Source organism: Echeneis naucrates, chromosome 3 (assembly GCF_900963305.1).
Source record: "Echeneis naucrates chromosome 3, fEcheNa1.1, whole genome shotgun sequence".
Lineage (NCBI taxonomy): Eukaryota > Metazoa > Chordata > Actinopteri > Carangiformes > Echeneidae > Echeneis > Echeneis naucrates.
In genome coordinates, this window is record NC_042513.1 from 12,989,179 (window position 1) to 13,011,060 (window position 21,882).

Genomic DNA, 21,882 nt, shown 5'->3' on the forward strand with positions numbered 1-21,882 from the left:
GACACTGTAATTTAAGAAATGACACAACCAGAGCTAAGATTTTGGACCATACCATTTTGGGGAAAAGGGGACTACACAGCTATGAGTGGGAAATCAAACCTGTAAGAAGGCTGTTTTTAATGAGAATCCACAGTTTGCTTTGTGGCTACAGTTTGTAAAATGAAAGCAACCCGTCTCTGTTGCTAATTTGCCGCAGTTTTACCTCAACTCAGCGGCGCTAGAGTCAGCTAGCTCCCCTTCGCCGGCGTTTGGTGCAGCCCACAGCGCCTATTGGTAGCCACAGTTTCGGGTAAGTGGAGCACAACATGCTGGAGACGTCGGCCGACCAGTTCCTCCCAGAGTTAACTTTTTAATCCCGGTCCGCGTTATCACAGAAGAGGAGGAGGAGGAAGGAGAAAGTCCGTCATGGTGTGAAGTTTGAGCGTGAAAGCCGGAGCATCTTCTCCCAACAGTAAGCCCGCTTGATATTTAACAGTGAGGAGGGACGGAGCGGTGGGGGGGAAAAAGGAGAAGCCCGGAGAAGCGAGAGAAGCCCGGCGGGGGGAACAAGATGCAGCCGGCCGCCGTGCTGTGGTGGGGAGCCCTGCTAACTTCACTGCTCAGCCACGCTCCAGGTAAGACCCGGCTGCGTGGTCAGCACTGCCGTCCTCTTCGACACCGGCACTGTTTAGCAGTTATTGTGTGTTTTTCTTTTCTTTTTCTTATTTTCTTTCGTTTCTTTTTTCTTTTTTTTTTTATTCTCTCCTTATCAGCTCCGGGCTGTTTGTGCTCTCACATTCAGACGTCTGAACGCAGCAGCCAAGTTTCCTCCTTATTATTAGAGAGCGCAATTTAGGTGGTTAAGATAGAAAGTCTAGTGGAAAAATGTGTTTCAGACTGTGCATGTGCTTTCTCACGCTTTTTTTTTTTATTACGCTGTTTTGGACAACATGCTTGTGCAAGTGTTGAAGCCGGCGCACTCCCAGCTCTGTGGCAGTTCATCCCATTTTAATGATCCAACTCGTGAAAGTGTTGTTGTTCTGCATTGGAGCTGTGTTTGCACAGCGCAGCCCCCCTCCCTCCTGAATCAGGGTGTTTAATGTTGCACTGAGCTCACTGATTACTGATTAGTGATTACATGGGTTTATGGAAGGGATTGTTGGTGTTACGTGAAGCTGGGGCTGCATGGACCACAGTCTGAGGAGGAGTGGATGTCTGAGCCTGATGTCCTGTCACATCTCCACCTTGACACAAATTCTTCAGTCAGCCTTCAGTCCTGGCTGTTGTGTGTATTAATACTCCAAATCCTACAGAAGCATAGACTGAAGCACCATGACACGAAAGTAGATATGTGATGGACTTTTTTTTTTTTTTTTTTTTTTTTTGCAAGCTTTAGAATCACTTCTCACTTGTCTCTCACATAGATTATGGATTGAATATTAAATAAATACTATTTATTTGAGATATGACTTGTGGACGCAGGTTTTTTTTTTTTTTTTTTGGTTCAAGCATATTGTCTGGTGGCGTGATAGCAGATGATCTGGTTTGTTTATCTATGACAACTTACATCCTGTGTGTGTGTGTGTGTGTGTGTGTGTGTGTGTGTGTGTGTGTGTCCCGTCCTCCAGCAGCACTTGTATTAGTTCTAAGTGATTTCCACCACCCCCTTCCAATGTTTTCTCTAACACCTTGTATTTACAACATGTTAGGACAGCCGCTGGAATGCAAGGACCCTACTGAAGCTATTTCTAAACACATACAGGCTGGGTTGACTGTCTTGCATACACACGCAGTTGTGCACACATGGGTGCTGTGCCCTGTGACATGACAGGAAAAGGCTTACCTGACAAGAAAATTTACATCTGTAATTGGCTGACTTTGACCTGAAAAGGAGATTGCTGTAATTGTGACGTCTCCTAAATGTCACCAGGATGCTGTCCCGAAAATGTCAGCAGGATAAGATTCAATATCCCAACTGAAAACAAGAAGCCCCCCCTTCTGGATGATCCACATACTATTTATAGCAATGTCTTTCATCCTTTCAGATGTAGTTATCAACGTTTTCCCCTGCCATCCCTTTTTGTCAGGGGTGGGAGCTGGGGAGGCTGTCCTTGTTTGATTATGGACTTATACTGTCATAAAACAATTAAGTCTGCTGGGCCTGTGTCACATCTTAAACACACTGTTGTCTTTTGTGTGTGAGTGTGATGTGGTGCTGTGGGCATTTTCCATCAAGACATGCAACATGTACTCCAGCTGATGGTAAAGCCAGTGCCTGAAGCTGTTGATGGATGGTGTTTCATTTCACTTTTGAATCCAAGATCTTTAAATTTGATCATTTTCCATGCCAGGAATTGTAAATGCAGCATTTTCCCCCAACAGAGGTTTATTTTTGTCAGGATGGAAAAGCGTTTAAATTGCATTTAAGCCCTCATGTGATACTGACAGTCAGACTCACGATAATGATATATTTTTTTTAGGGACAAGCATAAGATCTCATCCTACAGCTATCCAGTGGTCTGCAAATTCCAGGATACATAAAAAAAAAAAAAAAAAAAAAACGCCAAAAGATAAATATATCTTTGAACAATTAATTGACTAAATAAAAAGAAAAGATGAAAATACGTTATGGGGAAAAGACAGTTAAGCATATAATTTCTAACCTGTGAACAGTAAATGTCAGTCCCAACAAGCAATAAATGACCCAGGGCTTGTGTGTGTGTGTGTGTGTGTGTGTGTGTGTGCGCGTGTGTGTGCGCGCGTGTGTGTGCGCGTGTGTGTGCGCGTGTGTGTGTGCGCGTGTGTGTGTGCGTGGGGTCAAGATGCCTTCTCAGTGAAGTCCAGTGGCCTTGCCGTAATGACGTGTTGGAGTGTGTGTTTTTGCAGTTTAATGATGTGCTCTGGGACAGCATGATACCTCACCCACTCCAGTGACTTTTTTTTTTTTTTTTTTTTCCCCCGTGAACCCTCCTCATTTACCAATCAACCATTGATCGTGCTCCCAAGTTGACTGTAAACCTGTTTGTAGCTCTATTGAAGGCATCACTACAGACTAAATCACATTTGTATTTAAAGCAATGCGTCACTGACAGATTTAAATCCATATTCCTACGGGCTGGGATTAAATTTTCAATTAACACCGTGATCTCTCTCTCCTGTATAAATGAGCAGGACTAAACAGAGTGCTGCAGTATGAATCTGACAGCTGGCCAACTATCCTTCTTTGAATGAAGCTGGTTAGTTTTATCTGCAAGGGGACAATGGCAGTGAAATACAACAAAAAGAGGTGGGCAGCAACATGTCATTATTCACATAAAAAAAAAAAGTTTATTGTGGTTGTTCAGAAATCAAGGCTATATCTTCTAATTACCGTTTTGTTAAAGCCCAACACCCGAGCCTTTTGAATTTAAGATTATATAAAATTGAAAAGTCAACACATTTTCACATTCTTTCAGCACGATCCTGCTGCATCTGTGGATTACTAGACTGCCAGAAAATCCATCCAAGTTTTTACCGCCCCTGCTTGGCTCATTTGGGGGTGTGTGTGAGACAAGTAACCTGAACGCACTACCACACACCCCACACGTCACCCCTCACTCCCTTTTGACAAATTGCTGACAGCAAAAATCCAGCAAACTTTTAACATTAAACATGGACCTTAAGGGAAGCATTGCAGACAAAGTGCCATAGGTTAATGAGTTTGGCTGTTGTTTTTGTTGCCAACAATTCCATCATGAGAGAGGTATGGATAAGCAAGTACTTTTTTTGATACCAAATGAATTGTTGAATATTGAATATACTGGAGTGTTTTTCTCAGATTCACACTCTTATTAATGTAGGTGTTCATGTGATTAAAGATAAGAAATTGTGAAGATATTATTACGTTAAAATATGCAAATGAGTGAAAAGGAAAAACCAGCGTAAAGTGCAAACTCGGAGGTGAGGAGAAAGTAGGCTGAGGAGAGGAGGTGGGGAGTTTGGACTCACCAGTAGACTTTTTGGAGTACCCACAGGTGTGGTTTTTGCATACCCAAGGGCAAAAAGTGAATTTATGGTGTTCTCTTGTAAAATGACTCCAACACCACATTTTATTAAGTGTCCTCAGAGTAATTGTTTTGGTATAAATGGCATTTAATGTTGACATTACAGGATAACTCAGCTTGCAGACTGATTTATTGCTCGTCATCCGTTGTTTTTGGTACTGATTCCTCTCCACAGATGGATGATATGTTTTCAGCAGCCTGTTTTGGAGGATGTGGCTGCAGCTCCAATTGTCTTTACTCCTCTTGGCAAGGTTTGATTGTTTTGGCCGGCATGCACACTCACTGGTGAGTTGTTTTTGATGCTAAAGCTTTTCAAGAGACCTTCAGGACTGCCTCTGAGACTGGAGCTGCTGTGTTAGACAAAAGCATGCGACTTTTGAGGCCTGTGTGTGCGTATGCACCTTCCTCCACTCTAGTTGGTTGGGTTAGTGTAGGCCAAGCTTTTGCTTGCACCACAGCAAGGCAGAGTGGGCTACCTGATACCCCCACTGTGCTTTGTGTCTCTGCTGTGCAGATGAAATTGCACCTCCAAGGTAGCAGTGGAGGTAACCTCTGATTACTTGCCCCCCCTCAACATTCTCATATGGATAAATGTCAGACCTCCTGCCACCCCATCCTACCCCCTGTCCCTCTTCCCCAGTCCTCTACTCATGTTGCTCCACCTTCCTATAAATCACCTGACTCCCTCTCTGCAAGACCGGCCTCCTGTGTTTGAGCCCCCCCGGGGGTCTCCTCGTCTTTGGGGTCGTTTCTGATTTCAGAACATGATGCCCCGGCCCCAGGGCCAGTTTCAATTATGTTCACAACACTAATATGTGTCACAGATGTCATGTGTGAGAGCACAGAAGCAAGCAAACATAGTCAACCAGTGGCAGCCCCCTGAGTGTGTTTAACAGTGGACGGAGAGCAGCTACAGGAAAGATCTGCTGGAGGAAATCAGAATTAAGCATTTTAATTTCTGTCCAACAGTTACTGCTGCAAGGAGGAGGGGCTTGCTACTTATGAGTAATAAAGGCCCTGATAACTAAAGGAATTTAAACTGCTGTTTAGCCACTTGATCTTAAGCCTGATGAAACCTAAAATATTCATGATGCATTTCAACATCTGGCCAGGCCAAAATGATGAATTAACCTTCCACACTGAATCTGGACTGTTTACAGCTGCTTTTGGACCATCATTTGCTACTGGGTTGGCAGGCAGCTGTGGCAATTTCTCATAGGACTGGTGGTTTGAGGTCCACTTTTTCCTGTCCACGCAGTGAAGTGTCCTTGAGCAAGACAGTAAATCCCAAATTGATCTTGTTGGTAGAGTGATTTATTGTCAGTGAGTGAGTGGTTAAATGAAAGACGGTGTGCTGTATAACCACATTGTCCCTCAGAGACAACAATAATGGTTATTTCAGTTAAATCAAATCTCTTGTATGAGTGCATACAATAAAGAAGTCCCAAAGAAAGACTCATGAAGTCACATAGTTCCACAGTCTGAAACCTCAGGTAACACAACAGACTTGTTTAAATGACATTAGAGGCAGAAAATGAACATACAGTGTTGGCATCTGCTGCCATTTCAGTTTTTTATGACATGAATTTAGGCCACATCACCGCAGAGGTTTGGTATTGAAAGGGACGTGTCACTTTCTAAGCCACGTAGAATGATTCTTGGTTCCTCAGGGGTTGCAAATTATTGGAGAGTGTAATAAACTGTGGTTCTCCATCTCAGTGGGGGTCTGCTGTAAAGGACAGAAAGATAAGTAGGACTGGAGACTCACTGTCTGAGCACAATCGTGGGGGGGTTGTGCAGGGGCAGAAAGACATTTTGAATGATACACACACATACAGATCCATAGTAACTTAATTCTTCAGTGGCTTCTCTGCTCTCCCTCTCCGTCATGCTGTGACTTTGCATGGAAGCTGATGACATTTCTGGCAAATTTGGAAGAAGACATCAGTGTCAAACAATCAAAGCATCCACAGATAGTGATGAAAGGCCCCTTTTGCCCATCCTCAAATGTGGTTTCAGCCAAGCATTAAAGAATAAGCCACTTATCACTTTGTATTGTCTTGCCTCTGTGCAGACAAAAATAAGACATTTATCTGATGCAAGTGGCTTCAGTCTTTGCTGTGGAGCGAGGAGGAATTTGCTCAGCTATATTTCCAGCGTGTCTAATGGGTTAAACTTCACAATGGGCCACACACACCCAAACATATGGTTTGTCGATGACTTTTGTCTCTTTCGAAGAGAAACATATGAACAATTTTTCAGTGGAGGACAGCCACCCTCTTGTCATTCTTTCAGGAAAGGGGGGTCCAATCAATCTTAGAAAGGAATGGCCAGCTCAGAATTTTGGAAGGGATGGCAATTGATCATGAAATGTCCTTCCGTCAGATGATCTGTGGTTAAAAACTAATGAAATTGGATTAATGAAAATTTGTAGAAGTGACATGTGGATATTGATGAAATATCTCTTGGATGTTTTCTTCTTTTCTAAATTTCTTCTTTCTTACCAAAGCTAGTTCTTGGTTCTATCTCTAAATAAAAATTATCTCTCATTTCTTCTCTAGTCTCATCCCTTAAAAGCTTTTTCACCTCCCTAATCTGCCAGCATTGTTTACAATTTTATGCTTCTCCCCCATGTATAGAGAAAACAGATTGGGTTAGAGTTCAGGATATAAATAACTACAGTGACGAACAGGCTTCTTTCTGAACTGGACATAGCCCCATTCACTGTGTCGCGGTCATGGACTAAGTGTGTGTGTCTGTACATGCTCTCTACTATACTGCATAGGAGCTCAGAAAATATTTGAGACATTTAAGACTAGACAGATTTTCAGTATTTTATTTTTTTTATTTCCAGTTATCTTTAAGTTTGTTTTTTTTTTGGTTTTTTGTTTTTTTTTTGGCTGCACAGCTGACTTTTCTCTCATGCGGGATTTTTGTCTGTTGTCCTGATCACATCTCTGCAAAGCCCTCTTCTGTAGTGCTCATGGTCACCATCTTTACCCATTCCATGCTGTTCACAAATGGGGGTCTTGCAGATGGGGGCCTGCAGCTATCTCCATAGATCATGCCTGAAAGGTGCCAAACAACTTGTTCAGACATATGTTTTGGAACATTTAGAAACACACACATGCGCATGCACAGCTTTCATCTCAAGCTCCAGAAAAGATTAGACTGTGATATGATTTGCCTGAGACCCCCCATACTCTCTCTTCAGCACGTGATGAGTGTGAGTGTTAAATCCTGTCAGTCGGCCTTGCATACATGATCAGCTACTCAATAGAGTTGAGGAGGAATTCGAGGACCTGTTGTGTCATTGTTGTGAAATTTAAACAAACACTGTCATTTAAGCCTGACTCCATGTCATAACCAGATTTTCTGCTACATTTATCATCTGTTCCAATGGATTTGGAGCGTCAGAAATCACCAGAGAGCCTATGACTCAAAGTAACCATCTTCTTTCATATCTAGCAATTGATAGAACAGTTTATATGTACTGAAAGACGCTGATTGCTATAACAGGAGCTAAAGAAATCTGATCAGTTGTTACTGGCAACTAGGGTTTATTAGTGCCCCAACATTTTCATTCATCTAATTCTTAGCTGCTATCCACATACCAGCCAACGTTGGTGTGTTGCTTAGCTCTGAAAAAACAAAAACAAAAAAACCCAACAGCTGAATGGACTTGGGTGACTTTTCGATTGCTCTGTGTAGTTTGAGCACATCATGTATCAGCTTCTCTGTCCTGCAATTCCTTTGGTTCCTACGACTGCAGCAAAGCACCTGCTGCATATCCAGTGTCCCTCTGGTTGTTGGAATAAGTAGGAGGCATGCTACAGCAATGATGGAATTAAAAACATGCCCAAAGCGATTTCAGGCACTCTCTTAGTGACCTTCAATGTGTTTGACAAAGATATACAACTCCCGCAACCTGATATACGATAGGTGATTGAAGATGGATGAATGGATGATATAAAACTGCCTAACCTTGTTCCATACAGAGCATTTCTTCTTTCCTGTTGCCCTTCTGACATGGGAGTCCCCCTAAAGCCTGGCTCTTCACTGCTTGTATATGAAGCTCTGAAGTCGCATTTTTCGACTGGTGTTAGATGAAATCAGGATCCTGCTGCATGTCACGCAATCTAGATCCAAAGCATATAACACAAGCCATTCCCTTAGTAGTCCAACAAAATTCATGATCGTTGCTGTAGTGCTGCATAGACTTGAACTGAAACTGGGACACACTGCACTATATCTAGCTTATAACTTGCTTTTACTTTGGCAGATATTATTTCTAAGTATGGCTCACATACACAATATATCAACACACACACTGTGGAAGCTGAAGCTTCCTGGGGGGCTTGTATGATCTCAGCGTCTCTGTCCGTCTTGAGTGACATTGCTCAAAGTTGTCCCCTTGATAGTGACGCACAGTGATGTCACCTGAAAGTGTGAGAGCTGAAATCTGATGATCTGAATGCTCACACACAATGCTCTGGCTGAGAGAAGCTTGTGCCTCACAGCTATTCATGGATGAAGAGGAAGCGCACTACACCTGTGTAATTCATACTGCTTATTCTTTTTCTTTACATTCACCCCTATCCCTACTCTCTCTTCTTCATCATTTTCTTTCAATGGACCCTCACCGTACTGGTACTAAATCAGCCAGGCCTGTGATGAGGGAAATGGAGGTGGTAGCTGTTTAGGTGGTGAGGGTCTTTATTAAACAAACAGTAAAGGGCTTTGGAGGCCCCATTGAGGCCTGGAGCTAGAATGGGGACGCGACTGAAAGTGCTGCACTCCCTAATGAACTCGAGTGGCCCATAGAAGCGGGGCCCTTTCACAGAAGCCAAGGAGGACAAAGTGTCAAAACAAGCCCAGTCCCTCTTCGTTCACAGGGGCTAAACGCCGCCTTTTGACTCTGTGGAGTGTGGGCATCTGAAGGGGAGGCCATGAGGAGAAAGCAGGGGGAGGAAGAATGTACTTGTTAAAACAATGGCCTCTTAAATCAAGCACCCCTCCTTGCCTCTCTTCTTCTCCTTAGCTCCTGTGCAACTGGCTCCTTAACCCCCCCTTCCCGTATCGCCTCGACTTCTAATTAGACCTACTCTTGCACAAGCAGTTGAAAGCCCCATTTATCGCAGGGGCCTCAAAGGAGAGGCTTTGGAGTTGTCTCTGTAGCACTGTTGCCTCTCTGAAAGGTCTTAGTATTCAGAGGAGAGCCCTGTTCAAACTCCTCAAAGCGCTCAATCTGCCACTGGGGACTTGTGTACCATCATGTCCTTTCCGTTTGCAGCCGCTCCTCTCCCTCCTTCCCCCTTTCTAAGCCACTCCACCCCCTTCATTCCTTGCCTGTCCTTCTCTGTCCCACCCTTACTCAAAAACTCTTTCTTCTATTTGTGACCCCTCCGTTGCTCCACCATGCTTGGCTGCTCACGGGGCCATGCACAGCCCGTGGGCCAGAGTGCTCACTGCCTCCCTCCCCTCAGTTGTTTAGCTATGGATGAAAAGGAGAGACAAATATGTCTGTGGTTCAAAGTCCATCCCAGCAATTACAGTGACTGATTAAAGAGTTGGCCTACACAGGCAGCTATGTATAATACTACAACTCCCACTCAGTGTTTCATAACACTACCTTCAGAATAGAACTGAGCTCAGCAGGGCCTGATAAGGGACCATGGCTGGCTGAGTCCACTGTTTACGGTGAAGTGATTAAGAGCTGGTGCCATAAAAGGGGCCACGATTGTTCTATGGCCTGAGATTATAATAAGCTGCAGAGACAGTGTTGTGCCTCTTGAAAAACAATGTACACAATGCAAAACTGCAAAACGATGAAAGTAAAGTTAAGGGGTAAATGACTAGAGAGGTGCTGCAACAATGCTCAATTTCACAACATTTGGCATACTTTTTTTGACTGGAATGACAAATTGGGCAATGCAGAGTGGGATAGGACTGAAATATGGATTTTTTTGTAATAGTTATATGCAAAATTAATGATTAATAAAAAAAAAAAGAAAGAAAAGAAAACAGCTATATGCCGCTCAATTAATGGCAAAGTTCAGGTCTAAACTGGACTGATCTGTGTCTTCTGCATCCGGTTTTCTCATGCTTGTGTTGCCTCATACTGTGAAGTGTACTGTATGTCTGTCTTCTCTTGCCAAACAACCACATCAGCATTTGTGCACTGGAGCCTTGTAAAGAACAAAAGCTGCATTGTTTGAGAGTTGTTATATACAAGGTTGCACTCAGATGCCCGATTTCTACCTTTCCTGTCATCATCATCACACACAAATGGTCTTGAATGCAGGACTGTGATTACAGCAAGGGTCAGTTTCAAATTATGATGTAAACTGATGTAGGAAGGTTTGCAGGATTGTGACATAACTTCAGATCTCAATCTTTATAACTTCAGTTTTTGAACTTCAGATCTCTTCAAAGGCATGCTGTAATTGCTGTACAGCTGCAACTTCAAAAAGTATGGAACTGAATTGGCCAACTTTCTCTTAGAACGATAACCCTCAGTTGCAGAGTAGGTTGATAAATCTTGCATTTAGTTATAATGAAGGATGGTTTTTTTTTTTTTTTTTTTTGGGGGGGGGGAGTAGTTTGTGTGCTGTAACTTAAATATCAGCTTCTAAATGCAGTAGTACAATAGATGAATGTCATAATACAAGAGAGGGCAAATAAAAAAAAAAAAAAGAAAAAAGAAAAACTGGGAGGAACAAAAGAGAAAGGAAGGGAGTAAAGGATGAATAATGAGTGATAGAGTGTCAGAGTGGCTTTGCCTAAGGATTTCAGTAGCCATTCCCAGGGGCCTGAGTTAGTCTATATGCCTTGAGGCGAAACCAGGGAAGATAACAACAACAAGACTCTCCATCAGAATCAAGGGAACCATCTGCCTGGACTGAAGTGAACTGAACCAAGCTGCATCAATATTCTGCTGAGAGTCAAGACTAATTGGGTCAGCATGATTTTCTACTTTTGTTGCTAGGTGGTTGATCTGTGGGGCTTCTATTTTCAGAAGCGCCTACTTAAGTTATTGTATCGGCCATCAAGAGACAAAATCCAACTTCTCTTGGCAAAGTCCATTGTCAAACACCGTCCCCGTTTTAATTTAGCCCAAATTTATTTTACTGCATTCACTCCATATCACCAATCATGGCCCAAAATGAGCTTTTTTGTGATTTGTGTTAGTGGAGATTACCTGATTTAACTGTCTGCATTATTTTGTTGTCACAGATGGCAGGGAGAAAGTAAGCTCATAAGAGGATAATTGTTTTTTTTTTCAGCAGGCAAGTATAGGCAGGTGCCATTGTGGATTCTCTAATTTGTACAGCTTTTTTTTTTTTTCATTTTCTGTGCCTAATTAACAAAGAGAACGCACAGTGGAGTAGTAAAGGTTTGACCTAAGTAGAGTTTTTATAAGTGGAATATGTCAAATGTTTCACATCTTGTACAATAAACTTGTCACAAAGGATTGATATTTTCACAGTTTCTGTCTTGCTCAGGTCTTGAAATCTTGAGCATCAGAGTCTCTCATGTAGCTTTGCATTGGTGGCAGAAGCTTATTGTGCTCATTGCTTGTGAGTTATGAGGTGACTGGGAATAGACCGGTCAGAGATGTTTTTGTCCAAACCTGGAAGACTGGTGCTACTTAAAGATTCTGTCCAGGTGTTAGCCTGGGAGGGAGAGGAAATCTGGGGCACAGTTAAATCAGATCCAGGCCTGGACACAGCTCTGGGGGCTGGATTGGCAGAGGCATGCTGAGTTTTGGACTAGACTATTGAAAAACTCAGGCCAGCATCCAAGAAGGCCTGTGTATTTCTGTTTCTTAGGTTTGATCTCAGAACCATCATGTCATCCATGTTTTAGAAGGTAAAATCCAGTAAACATCCTGATGATTATGAGAAATGAAAGATTTCATTTATCAATGACACCAGGGAAAAGAAATGTTTAAGCCTCTGGAAACTTGAGCTAAAATAGTAAAAATATGTATATATCAAAATGTAGTATCCCGTAAAGCATTCAAAAATCTGAATGAATATTAAAATTCATAAGTAGTACAATCATTCATTACAACAGTAACTGGAATAGCGCAGGGGGAAGTAGCAGTGAATGCAGCCCTAATGTTTGCGCCTTGGTGCAGTAGGATCCCCTCGTGCTGCTTAGCCCCATTTGCAATGCCACATTTCCTCTGTGGCGGTGTACCACAAGCCATTTTAGGTGTGGATCTGGGGTGAACATGGCTCTTGGCTTTGGCCAGTGCACTAAACCTCCACTGCTCGCCAAAAACGTGACCCACTGTTTATCAAAGTCCATCGCAGTTGGAAAACAAAATTGAAAAAAACACATTGTTAATTTCTGAGGTGGATGTGAACTCCTCCGACCGAACATACAACCATGAATTTCAGACACTGGTTTTGGGAGGGACAACTGGCGTGAGTTTATTTATGATCAGCTCCAGGAATTAATTATAATAACTGTCCAAGTAAACCATGCCCAATTCAAACCCAGTAAAAATACCGCTCTAAAAAAATCTGTGGCAGAATATTTCCATTTTGGATCAACGAAATACTAATATTTTTTGATACTTGGTATTACACACATATGTAGCTGAATGACATTACAAAATGAGCATTATGGATTTGAGTTTCCTAGAGGCTTTAAATAGCACTGTTGACAAATGTGCACTATGCTTGGCAGAAAATTGATTAATTCAGAGCGAGCAAGGCATCTGTCAATTCTGACAGACAGTAATAGTGGGCGCTGACATGACGTGTGTTCTTCAGAGCGAAAACCAGATTTCATGGTCTAGGGTTTCAGGACATCAGCATGATTTGTTAATGAGATTTATGATATTGTCAGGTGTAATATATATATATATATATATATATATATATATATATATATATATATATATATATATATATATATATATATATATATATATATATATATATTTTTTTTTTTTTTTTCTTTTTGGCTTGCATTTGTCCTCATAGTTTAACACCACAGGGTGTGTCAACTTTTTATGAGATTGATGCACTTTTCGTCTTGCAGTTAAATATTTTTGTTATTTCAGTGTGTATGAGGCCATCACCAGCCCTCCCTGGAAGCTAGTTTCTTGATCTTTATTGAGTGAAATGACATTTGTTTGGCAGGGAGGGCAGTGCTACGCCTCGGTGAATATAGAGGGGAGCAAGGGAAAGACAAGATGTAGAAGGATTGACAGGAGAAGGGAAGCAGGTGGTGCTGGTAGGAACTAGTGGAGTGAAGGATGCTGAGCTTTTCCTGTCACCTCAGTCAGGATTATGAGAGTCCAGAAGGTTTCTGTGCAGATCTCTGGAGAGATAGTGAAGGTGAGTCCAAATAGGTGAAGGTGTCCCGACAGCGGAGCTGAGTCAAAGATGGGGTACGTAGTGATGAAAGAACAGCTCAGCCCATTTTAGGCAGGATTCATCAATTCTTCAGGAGGTGACCCAACACGAGCTGGCAAGAGAAGCCACAAATGCACGTAGGCATTCCCAAAATATGACTGAGACCATCACCAGGGCCCAGAGTCGGGTCAGGGGGTCAGGGGCCCAGGTTCCCCAAGCGCCACCCCGTGTGTGGGAGCACAGGAGGCAGCAAACCCAGACAGCCACTGTGGTGAGTAACGGGCAGCACAGCCGTACCACCCAAGCAAGCAGTGGTTTGGAGCGGGACAAGAGGGCTCCCGGATATGCCCCTGCGGGGGGCATCTAAGTGAGTAAAAGTTTATGGTGAGTGAAGAGTGATGTAGGTGAAATTTAGGAGGCAGGCAAGTAAGGGCCAAGTCCCCAGCCAGAGGGCCACTGGTGTGGTGGTCCCAGGGAATCCAGAAGCCCTTGGATGCACAGAGACTCCGCCCTCCACTGGCCCCATTATGTCAGAGAGAGGATATGGCCATGGCGACACCACAAAGGAGGAATGGCCACCTCCACCACAGCTGATGGCAGCAAACAGGGAATGCCACCGAACAGTCAATGCCCAGGTAGGGCCCCCAGGCCAGAGGGAACCTGGGAGCCCTGGGGGAGGCAGTGGGTGGAGGGAGGAGGGAGCAGTGGAGGAGAGGAGAGGAAAAGCTGGCGAGCCTGTTGGCTCACACTGCTCAGACCCACAGGGCGATCCAGGAGGAGCCAACCATCACCACCCCCAGACCCTGTGACAGCAGGCCCTGGACCCGCAGGGTTCCAGAGCACACTCCCCCGTGATGGGGGAGGACGTCGGCTAGGCAAACCCCTCAGAGCCAGAGATCAATCAAGGGGTGAGGAGGACAGGACACCTCTAATGTATGCTCATGGTGCTGTGGTCCGGGGCTCTGCCGTCGTGCTCCTGGATGTGGAGGGTAATAAAAATAGAACCATAAACAGGAGTTATCACCTTAGCAGAGAGAGTAATATTATAGTGTAGGGAAGGTACATGGACACTACCAGTCAAAAGTTTGGACACACTTTCCTGTTCAAATAAATAGGAAAGTGTGTTGATGGGTAGTGAATGAACACAGATCGCATATGTTGGTAGGCAAGGTCAAGATGCAGATTGAAGTTTAGGGAGATGCTGAATACTGCCCATTTTCTTGTAAAGAAAATAATTTTTTTTTTTTTTTTGGGGTAGTAGATATTTTCTCCAATGATACATGCTCTCCAAGAAGGTTCAACCAGTGGGAGATGTATTGGCTGTATTTTTCCAGTTAACTAAGATTGTTTTCTTGGTGATGGCTACAGCTGTGCGAACAGATTGGAATAGATGGTTAGGTAAATTGGTTGTTGTCAGGTCACAGATGAGGCAAAACTTAGGGGTTAATAGGACTCTGCAGTCCAAAATGGAGGTGAGTTTCTGTGTTACCATTGAGCAGAAGTGCTGCACTGGTGAACAGAGCCAGAGAGCGTGGAAATAGGTGTCGACTGAGTTCTGAGTGCATTGTGTGCATGTATCAGGGTGACAGAAACCCATTCTATGCATCTTGTATTGAGTTGTGTGTCATCTGTGAAGTACTTTGAAATAGATCATTTGTAAATTTGAGGTTTTTTTTTTTTAATTTTGTTTTTTTTTTATTTTAAATGTAATTTGGCGGATCTAGGTCCAGAGGTCAGGTGTACATTAGATTGTGGCCTCAAATGTGTTTCAGCCTCATGATAGGACCTCAGCCTGTTTACCGTTGACTGTTAAGATGGGCTGGCACTTGTGGCCTTCAACTGTCAGTTCAAAGGACAATCTACACCTTGTGACACTTGATTTACTCCTATCTGTACAACAGCCAGACCTGTGGTTAGGGCATACTTACTAATACATCCTGACAATATCATTTGGCGGCCTCTCTCACTACCTGTCCTCCTGCAGGCTGCTTCAGATGCTCGATTGTTTGCTCTAACCTTGGCACTTACGAAGGTGGGAACTTACTGTAGAGCAGCATTCATAAAACACAGTTGCTTCTGAAATAGCTTTGTTAATAGGGATGTAGGTTGGGCTCTTGTTAGCTTAAGAGAGCAATGTATGAGGCTCTAAAAGCACATTTCATGTTTTATTTTAATTTTTTTTCCCAGTCTTCCTCTTACCCATCCCGGCCTCCACGTTTTGTGTAAGCATTTAGGCTAGCCTTACAGGTTGTGGGCAGGTCCTTTTCTCTTCACTGGCCTAGCAAAATGTGTGGTTTGAGAGAAAGGGTCTGTTTGCTATAATCTAGTTGTGGTCAGTTGTGTGTGACTGCACTCCAGCTCTCTGTCCAAGCCGAGATATGAGTTTTACTCTTATGCCAGGGAGGAAAAGGTCACGACTTGTGGCTTTCAGAGTCATCTCCCTCCTGTACTTTGACACAGCCATTCTGGGTAAATCTGTGACAGGTGCTGGAGCTTAAAAGTAAGTCTATTCCATGCCACATTTACTTGCCTGTGTTGTGTGTGTGTTGTCATGCTGTGGGCATGTGTGTGTGTGTGTGTATGTTTGTGAGACAGGTGCCAGGGCGCAGTCAAGTTGCCGGGCAGTTGCAGCAGTGAGTTGAAATAAAAAGGTTCAGCTGGCGCCTGGCGCCATTGGTGCTCTGCTCAGATATGTGTCTCTGGCAGGGTGCCACAAACCAGTCACACACACAATCTTTCACCATCCAGGAGCCACTCAACTAACGCTCTTGATTGTGACAAATACACACACACCCCTACACCTACACACACACACACATATATATATATATATATATATATATATATATATATATATATATATATATGTGTGTGTGTCTTTTTTTTTTTTTGGATTTGGTTTTTTTTCTTCCATGCTGCCACAGCTGAAGCTGGCACCCCTGGCTCTGCTGCCACCCCCAGGGCTCCAGGTAGACACAGTCATCAGGCTGAGTGGTGCCAGCCTGGATATAGTGTTGGCACTCTTCTGTTCCCCCTTCAGTTTATGGGAAAGGCCTGGGAGACTTCATGTTACTGAGTCAGATGAGCACTGTACCATGAGGCTCCGTTCCTGCTGTTTTTCTCTTTTGTGACTGAACTAATTGGTGCTGTGAATATCTATACAACTAATTTAGATTAGTGTGCCTGATATTGTTTTATTGTGTACCCTTATCGGATAAGGTGCTGGCATTGTTTTTCTCACTCACCAGAGAACAGTGATTTTTAATCACCTTCAATGTTGGTATCAGCAACATTTTCTTTTCTTTTTAATCCTGTCCTGTTCAGCAGCTGGGACAGGCGGAATGAATGCTCCTGGTGCCTTGTTGTGCTGAAACAAATTTACTCTGCGAAGGAGGAGTCTGACACACTCCTGTCGCCATCTGTATTTAACTTTATTGGCAATGGTATTGGTTTCTTGATAAAGCTCATACTGAGGCTCAGGAGTGGATAGAAAGAGGCAGGCAGGTCAGGACTGAAACACACCCAGAGCACAGGTAGCTCCCAGGAGACAGCCACAGGCCTAACCCATGCAAGGACCTGCAGGAAAACATGGGAGCAGCAACCCCTGACCAGAGGCAGCCCACAGAGAGACAGGGGAGACAAAGCACCCCAGACCTGCCAGGCGCACCCCCTGTGCATCAACATTTGATAGTATTTGATTAAAACCATTTCTATGTCAAATTTCTTTAGGGTTTCAAGAGAGAGTGTTGCCTTTAAAGAACCATTAAAGAAACAAAGGCTGAAACTCAAACTGACGTCCACATTTGCAGTGCTGCAATAAAACCTGGTATTTTAACCATCGTGGAACCAGAGCCAAAATGAACCCAGCTCTCTGACCCTTTTTCACCATTTCAGGGTCTAGTTTGAAGGCTGGATGCCAGAGAAGCTCTTACCTGCCCTGCCAGTTACTCTAAACCCCTCCTTCTAACTTCTCAAGTGTAGGATGTCAGCGCCTTACTGCCTCCTCCTCCTTCTCCTGCCTCACAGGGTTTTTTGGTAATGGCTGTTCTTGGTGGAGGAGCGTTCTCATTCTCTACTGTGACTCCTTGCCGCCCACCCACCCTTCTTATAATAACCCTGCCACTGCATCAGATAACCCTGCTGCCCTTGAGCAGAGGACCCAGAGGTCATGTGCCTGCACGTCTCCAAAGCAGACTGTCTGACCACTTAAAGCGACATAGAAGCAGCCCTGAGATGCAAACAGAAACTCCCATTACCCTTGAACTGCCTTGGTTTGTGCTCAGGATTGGCTAAGTGATGTTCAGGTATAATGGTTGGATACTGTACCTGTCATCCGGCTTCTTCAGGAGTTTCTCTGCTGAGTTCATTCCATACTGGTCCAGTATGGAATTAAATCAATTTTAAATATATTATAAACATAGTATAAAAATGTGGTTTGATGAGTCCAGCCTAGAATTAGGGAAGGTGAGCATGACCAGACTCTGACATGATATACATGTGGAATATTGTGGGGTACCTTTTATTTTATTGTGGCATTATGCTCCTATCAGCTCTCAACTCATGTTTTTTCTATAGTTTATTATCACAGAGGCTCTGCCAACACTGTGGAAAGTGACCACCACCTTGGCCTAATGGGGAAAAAAAACTAAAAGTGTTGTCTCATTTACTGACATGTATGCCATTGTTTTCCTTGACGTGAATCATTTTTACATCCATAACACAATTTGTCCCTGAAAAGAAAAAAATTGAGGTGGAATGGTGCAATGACTACATGCATGTAAACTGTAGTTTTCACATTAGCGCAATGAGTTTTTACGCTGGCAACCTGCTCAAACATGTCAGCCCTGAGAGGAATACTGAGCTGCTGCTAGTGGTGAATCACATGGAGGGAGGAAGCTTTGAGATAAAACCAAGACAATGTCCAGGGAACGTCAAGTGCTGACCTCGTGTTCCTGATCAGTCAGACGGCTGTTGGCTCCCTGTTCTGCAACAGAGCCACCATTCACTGCTGTGCCACACTGGCTAACCCAGTTACTCCCAGACAAACCCACTGCTGACACAGCTGTAAGACAAACACATGATGTACCGTTGAACCATTCAAATTCTACATGAAATGATATACTCAGCTAACTCCAGCGTTGACAAATAAATTAAAGGAAGATGATTACTGTGTTGATAACCTAATTGTTTCAAGTCTCCGCACAGTAATTTTTCACAATGGGAAATCAATTTTAGAAACCAAGAAAGCAGGAAAACAAAATAAATTATTATGATAATTTACCACAAAGAGAGTATAACTGCCGGATTTCTTAATTTTTCCACTGGATTTCTTCCTGAAGGGATAAAGGAAAAAAATGTAGAAATAAGTACATGGCCTGGATTGTTCAGAAGCTGTGGGACTGCCATAAAAGCAAGTGCAAGAAGTCTGCAAGAAGAGGCAGAGATAGTACCCTAATTCACGAGGTCATTGTGTCATATTTGGTGTCAGCTGGTTGCAGCCCTTTATCTTGCTTCTTCTCTCCCACACTGTGTTCACATACATACATACAGCATTTGTGTACAGCAAAATACCCAGTGAGGATGTCCTCAGATGGTGTTTCTCTTTGATGTCCGACAACGGAACAAGTCCAGTACTCAGTCAGTCAATGGTTGACTGGTCCAGGTGTGAGTGAATGATTTACTGCCTCAGATTCATAACACTTGTTCAACTGTTTTGTTTTATTCTAATTGCTAAAAATTAGTCAGAATGTATTTTCCCTGTCATACTGCCTCTTCTGCTTAAGTATATGGTTTTCTCAATTTCCTTAAAGCACTTTTGAAAACCTCCTGATAAGAGTTCTGAACATGCTGGATTCAGCAATGCTTTTTTTGATAAAGCATCTGAGAAAACACTACAAGTAAGGATTGAGATAATAACCTCGTAATAGAGAGATATTTTGCCAGTGAAGACAAAATTGTGATCCCACCGCTTTATTGAATGCTTTTTTTGTATTGATGTTCAGTGGAGAACAGCATTTCTAAGAAAATCAAAGATAAAGTCAAGTGGAAAATCTTCAAACATTGTAGAAGCTGCAGTTGTTTCAGGGGTATTATACATGTCAAGACTTCTTTAGATTTCTTGATGCTCAAGTGTTTTGGTGCCTTTTTTGAGCCTTTTAACACATTTATTTTTCAGGAGATGTCATGTTAAAATGAAACTGGGGTGCATGGACGGAAGGCAAGAACAACCAAGAGCGTTGAGGTGTGAAAACTGTTCACTGCACTGAATATGCATTTTTTTTTTTTTTTAATATGTCTAAATTCAAGTACACTGTTTCTGTTTAAAGCACCAGCTCAGATCTCCACTAAAGCTGAGTCATGTAAGACGTAATGGTGTTGTGGATCCTGTTTACAGTGTTTGTAATGTCCTTGTGGACATGTTAGAGAGAGGGAAAGAAGATCAAACGATACTAAATATACCCATACCATCCCTGGCTTTGCATGTGGATCTATATCTCACTGTGTGGGCTTCAAGAGAGGAAGCCAAACCGTCAGCATGAAACTGATTCACTCTGCTGAGGGGTTCTTGACATAGAGATGTCCCCACCGTAAGATGCCTTTGGCATAGGAAGTGATTTATAATTCAGTGTCGGATTCAATCTGTTCGTAGTGCACTGTGACGCAAACTGGATATGTTGTACAATATCAGGCCAGGTGGTGCTTTAGTTATACGCCATAGTTCTATTAGGACTGCTTGATTTTTAGACATCTACTGTCAGTTAGAGGAATCCATGTTACGTGAAAATGGTGAGGAAAATTAATAAAAATCTAAATTTAACACAACTATTTCTAATGTAACTGAAGGATTGGGAAGGGTAGATTTTATGGACAATGCAAAAATTAATGCACAGATGTCTGTGTCTAACAGAATTAATTAGATGGTATAAAATGGAAAAGATACAAGAAACAGATCACTTCTAATTAAAGTGTGTTGTTAAATGCAGACTAGCTTCTTTTTAAAGCAATTTGTGGTTTGGGCAGATTTGATCCACACTGGGAGTTGATTCCAGCAGTGAGCTGTGAAGATATTTCAGTGGTTAATTTCAACTCCAGGCAGCTCATAGCTGCACATACGTACATTAAACATTACAGAAATATATTTAGGCTCCACACAAAAAGTAAAACTTTGAAATCAGTGTGACTGGAGGGTATTACAAAGACATGAGATGAACTGAGACATGCATAGTTTTTCACTATCAGCAACGTCACAATATGCAGAAATGTGAACAGTCCATTTAATCGATAATCAGCCTTTTATCTTCCATGCAGTATGAGCTGCAGAAAGTACTTGTGTAGTCCAGGAATAACACCACCTCGTTTGTGAATCTCTTTAACACCTATTACTTCCCTGTTTTTCTCACCCCTGCCGGTCTCCCATCCAGCCACTTCATTACTTCCTTATCCACTTCCTTACCCATCTCTATATCAAACTGGTTATGATGCCAAAGGCTTATCTGAAGTGTTACCAAACACCAGTCCTTTGTGTAAAACCTTTGCTGGGATGTTGGGACAGCAGTCATCAATAGAATAGCATGAATGTTATGTTCTACGTTAGACTTTGGCTTGAATGCAATTTAGATTTTAGGAGCTGTTGGCACTGGAATGAAGAGGACTGGAGGTTTGCCACATGCTCCCTGCCTCAGCTGAGTCCGGCCGCCTGCTCCTTGATGCAACCTTGACTGTAATGCAGAGATTGTTGCAGTGAACGACTTCAAGTTCCTGGTTTGTTCTAAGTCACGACCAGCAAGCTAAACTGTCGTGTCCTGACAAGAACCTGTCTCCAGTCTAGCCTTACCTCATTGCCCCTGAGGGTGGATGCCAAGCTGTGGAGCTGCGGAGGGTGATAGCTGAGGCAGGCTGATAGGGGAAAGCAGAGGGCATGGAAACGTATTGCTGAGGGGCAGCTGAGGGGCCAAATCATAATATAAATCTGGATGTTCTATTCTTTTTTTCCCCCATTTGTTCAGATATGGATATCTGATACACCAGAATTATTGTACACACCTATCACAGCAGCACCTCGTCTAATTTGGCTCAGTTTCTTTTTTTTTTTTTTTTCTTTCTTCTTGTTAGCAAACCATAGAATGCCCCTGGCAGTTTCTTCTTTTGTTGTTTGAGTGCACAAGCCAGCTGTTTATAGACTTTCTTTGCCTATGCCTGCAGTGCTGTCAGAGGCTTGTTTCTTTTTCCCCTTAGCTCTGAAAACTGTGTGCTGCTGGCTGTTTGGTTCTCAGATCTTTAGACGTTGACCTCTCCAAAATGCGGGGCTGGACTCGGACACAGTTGTGGTCATTGTTCTGGTAGTTAATGATTCTGGCCCTCCATTTTCACCCTCAGTCTCCTTCAGTTCCGCTGCCTCCTTTATAGAGTCAGGAAATGGCTACCCCAAATGGATGCAACTTCCAGGTCATTGGACGTGGGGTGAAGGGTCATGGCTGGGTTGAGGC

At 43.1% G+C, this 21,882-nt stretch overlaps 1 protein-coding gene across 6 annotated transcripts in view; it reads left to right on the forward strand.

Annotated features, from left to right (window-relative positions):
* The first annotated feature begins 313 nt into the window (after nucleotides 1-313).
* lrp4 (low density lipoprotein receptor-related protein 4) overlaps nucleotides 314-21,882 on the forward strand; it is a 113,442-nt gene continuing 91,873 nt past the window's right edge. For all 6 annotated transcript variants that reach the window (XM_029497691.1, XM_029497692.1, XM_029497693.1 and 3 more), the window contains exon 1: nucleotides 314-614. In XM_029497691.1, the coding sequence (XP_029353551.1) occupies nucleotides 551-614 (64 nt within the window). In that variant the 5' untranslated portion in view covers nucleotides 314-550. The remainder of the gene's footprint in view (nucleotides 615-21,882) is intronic.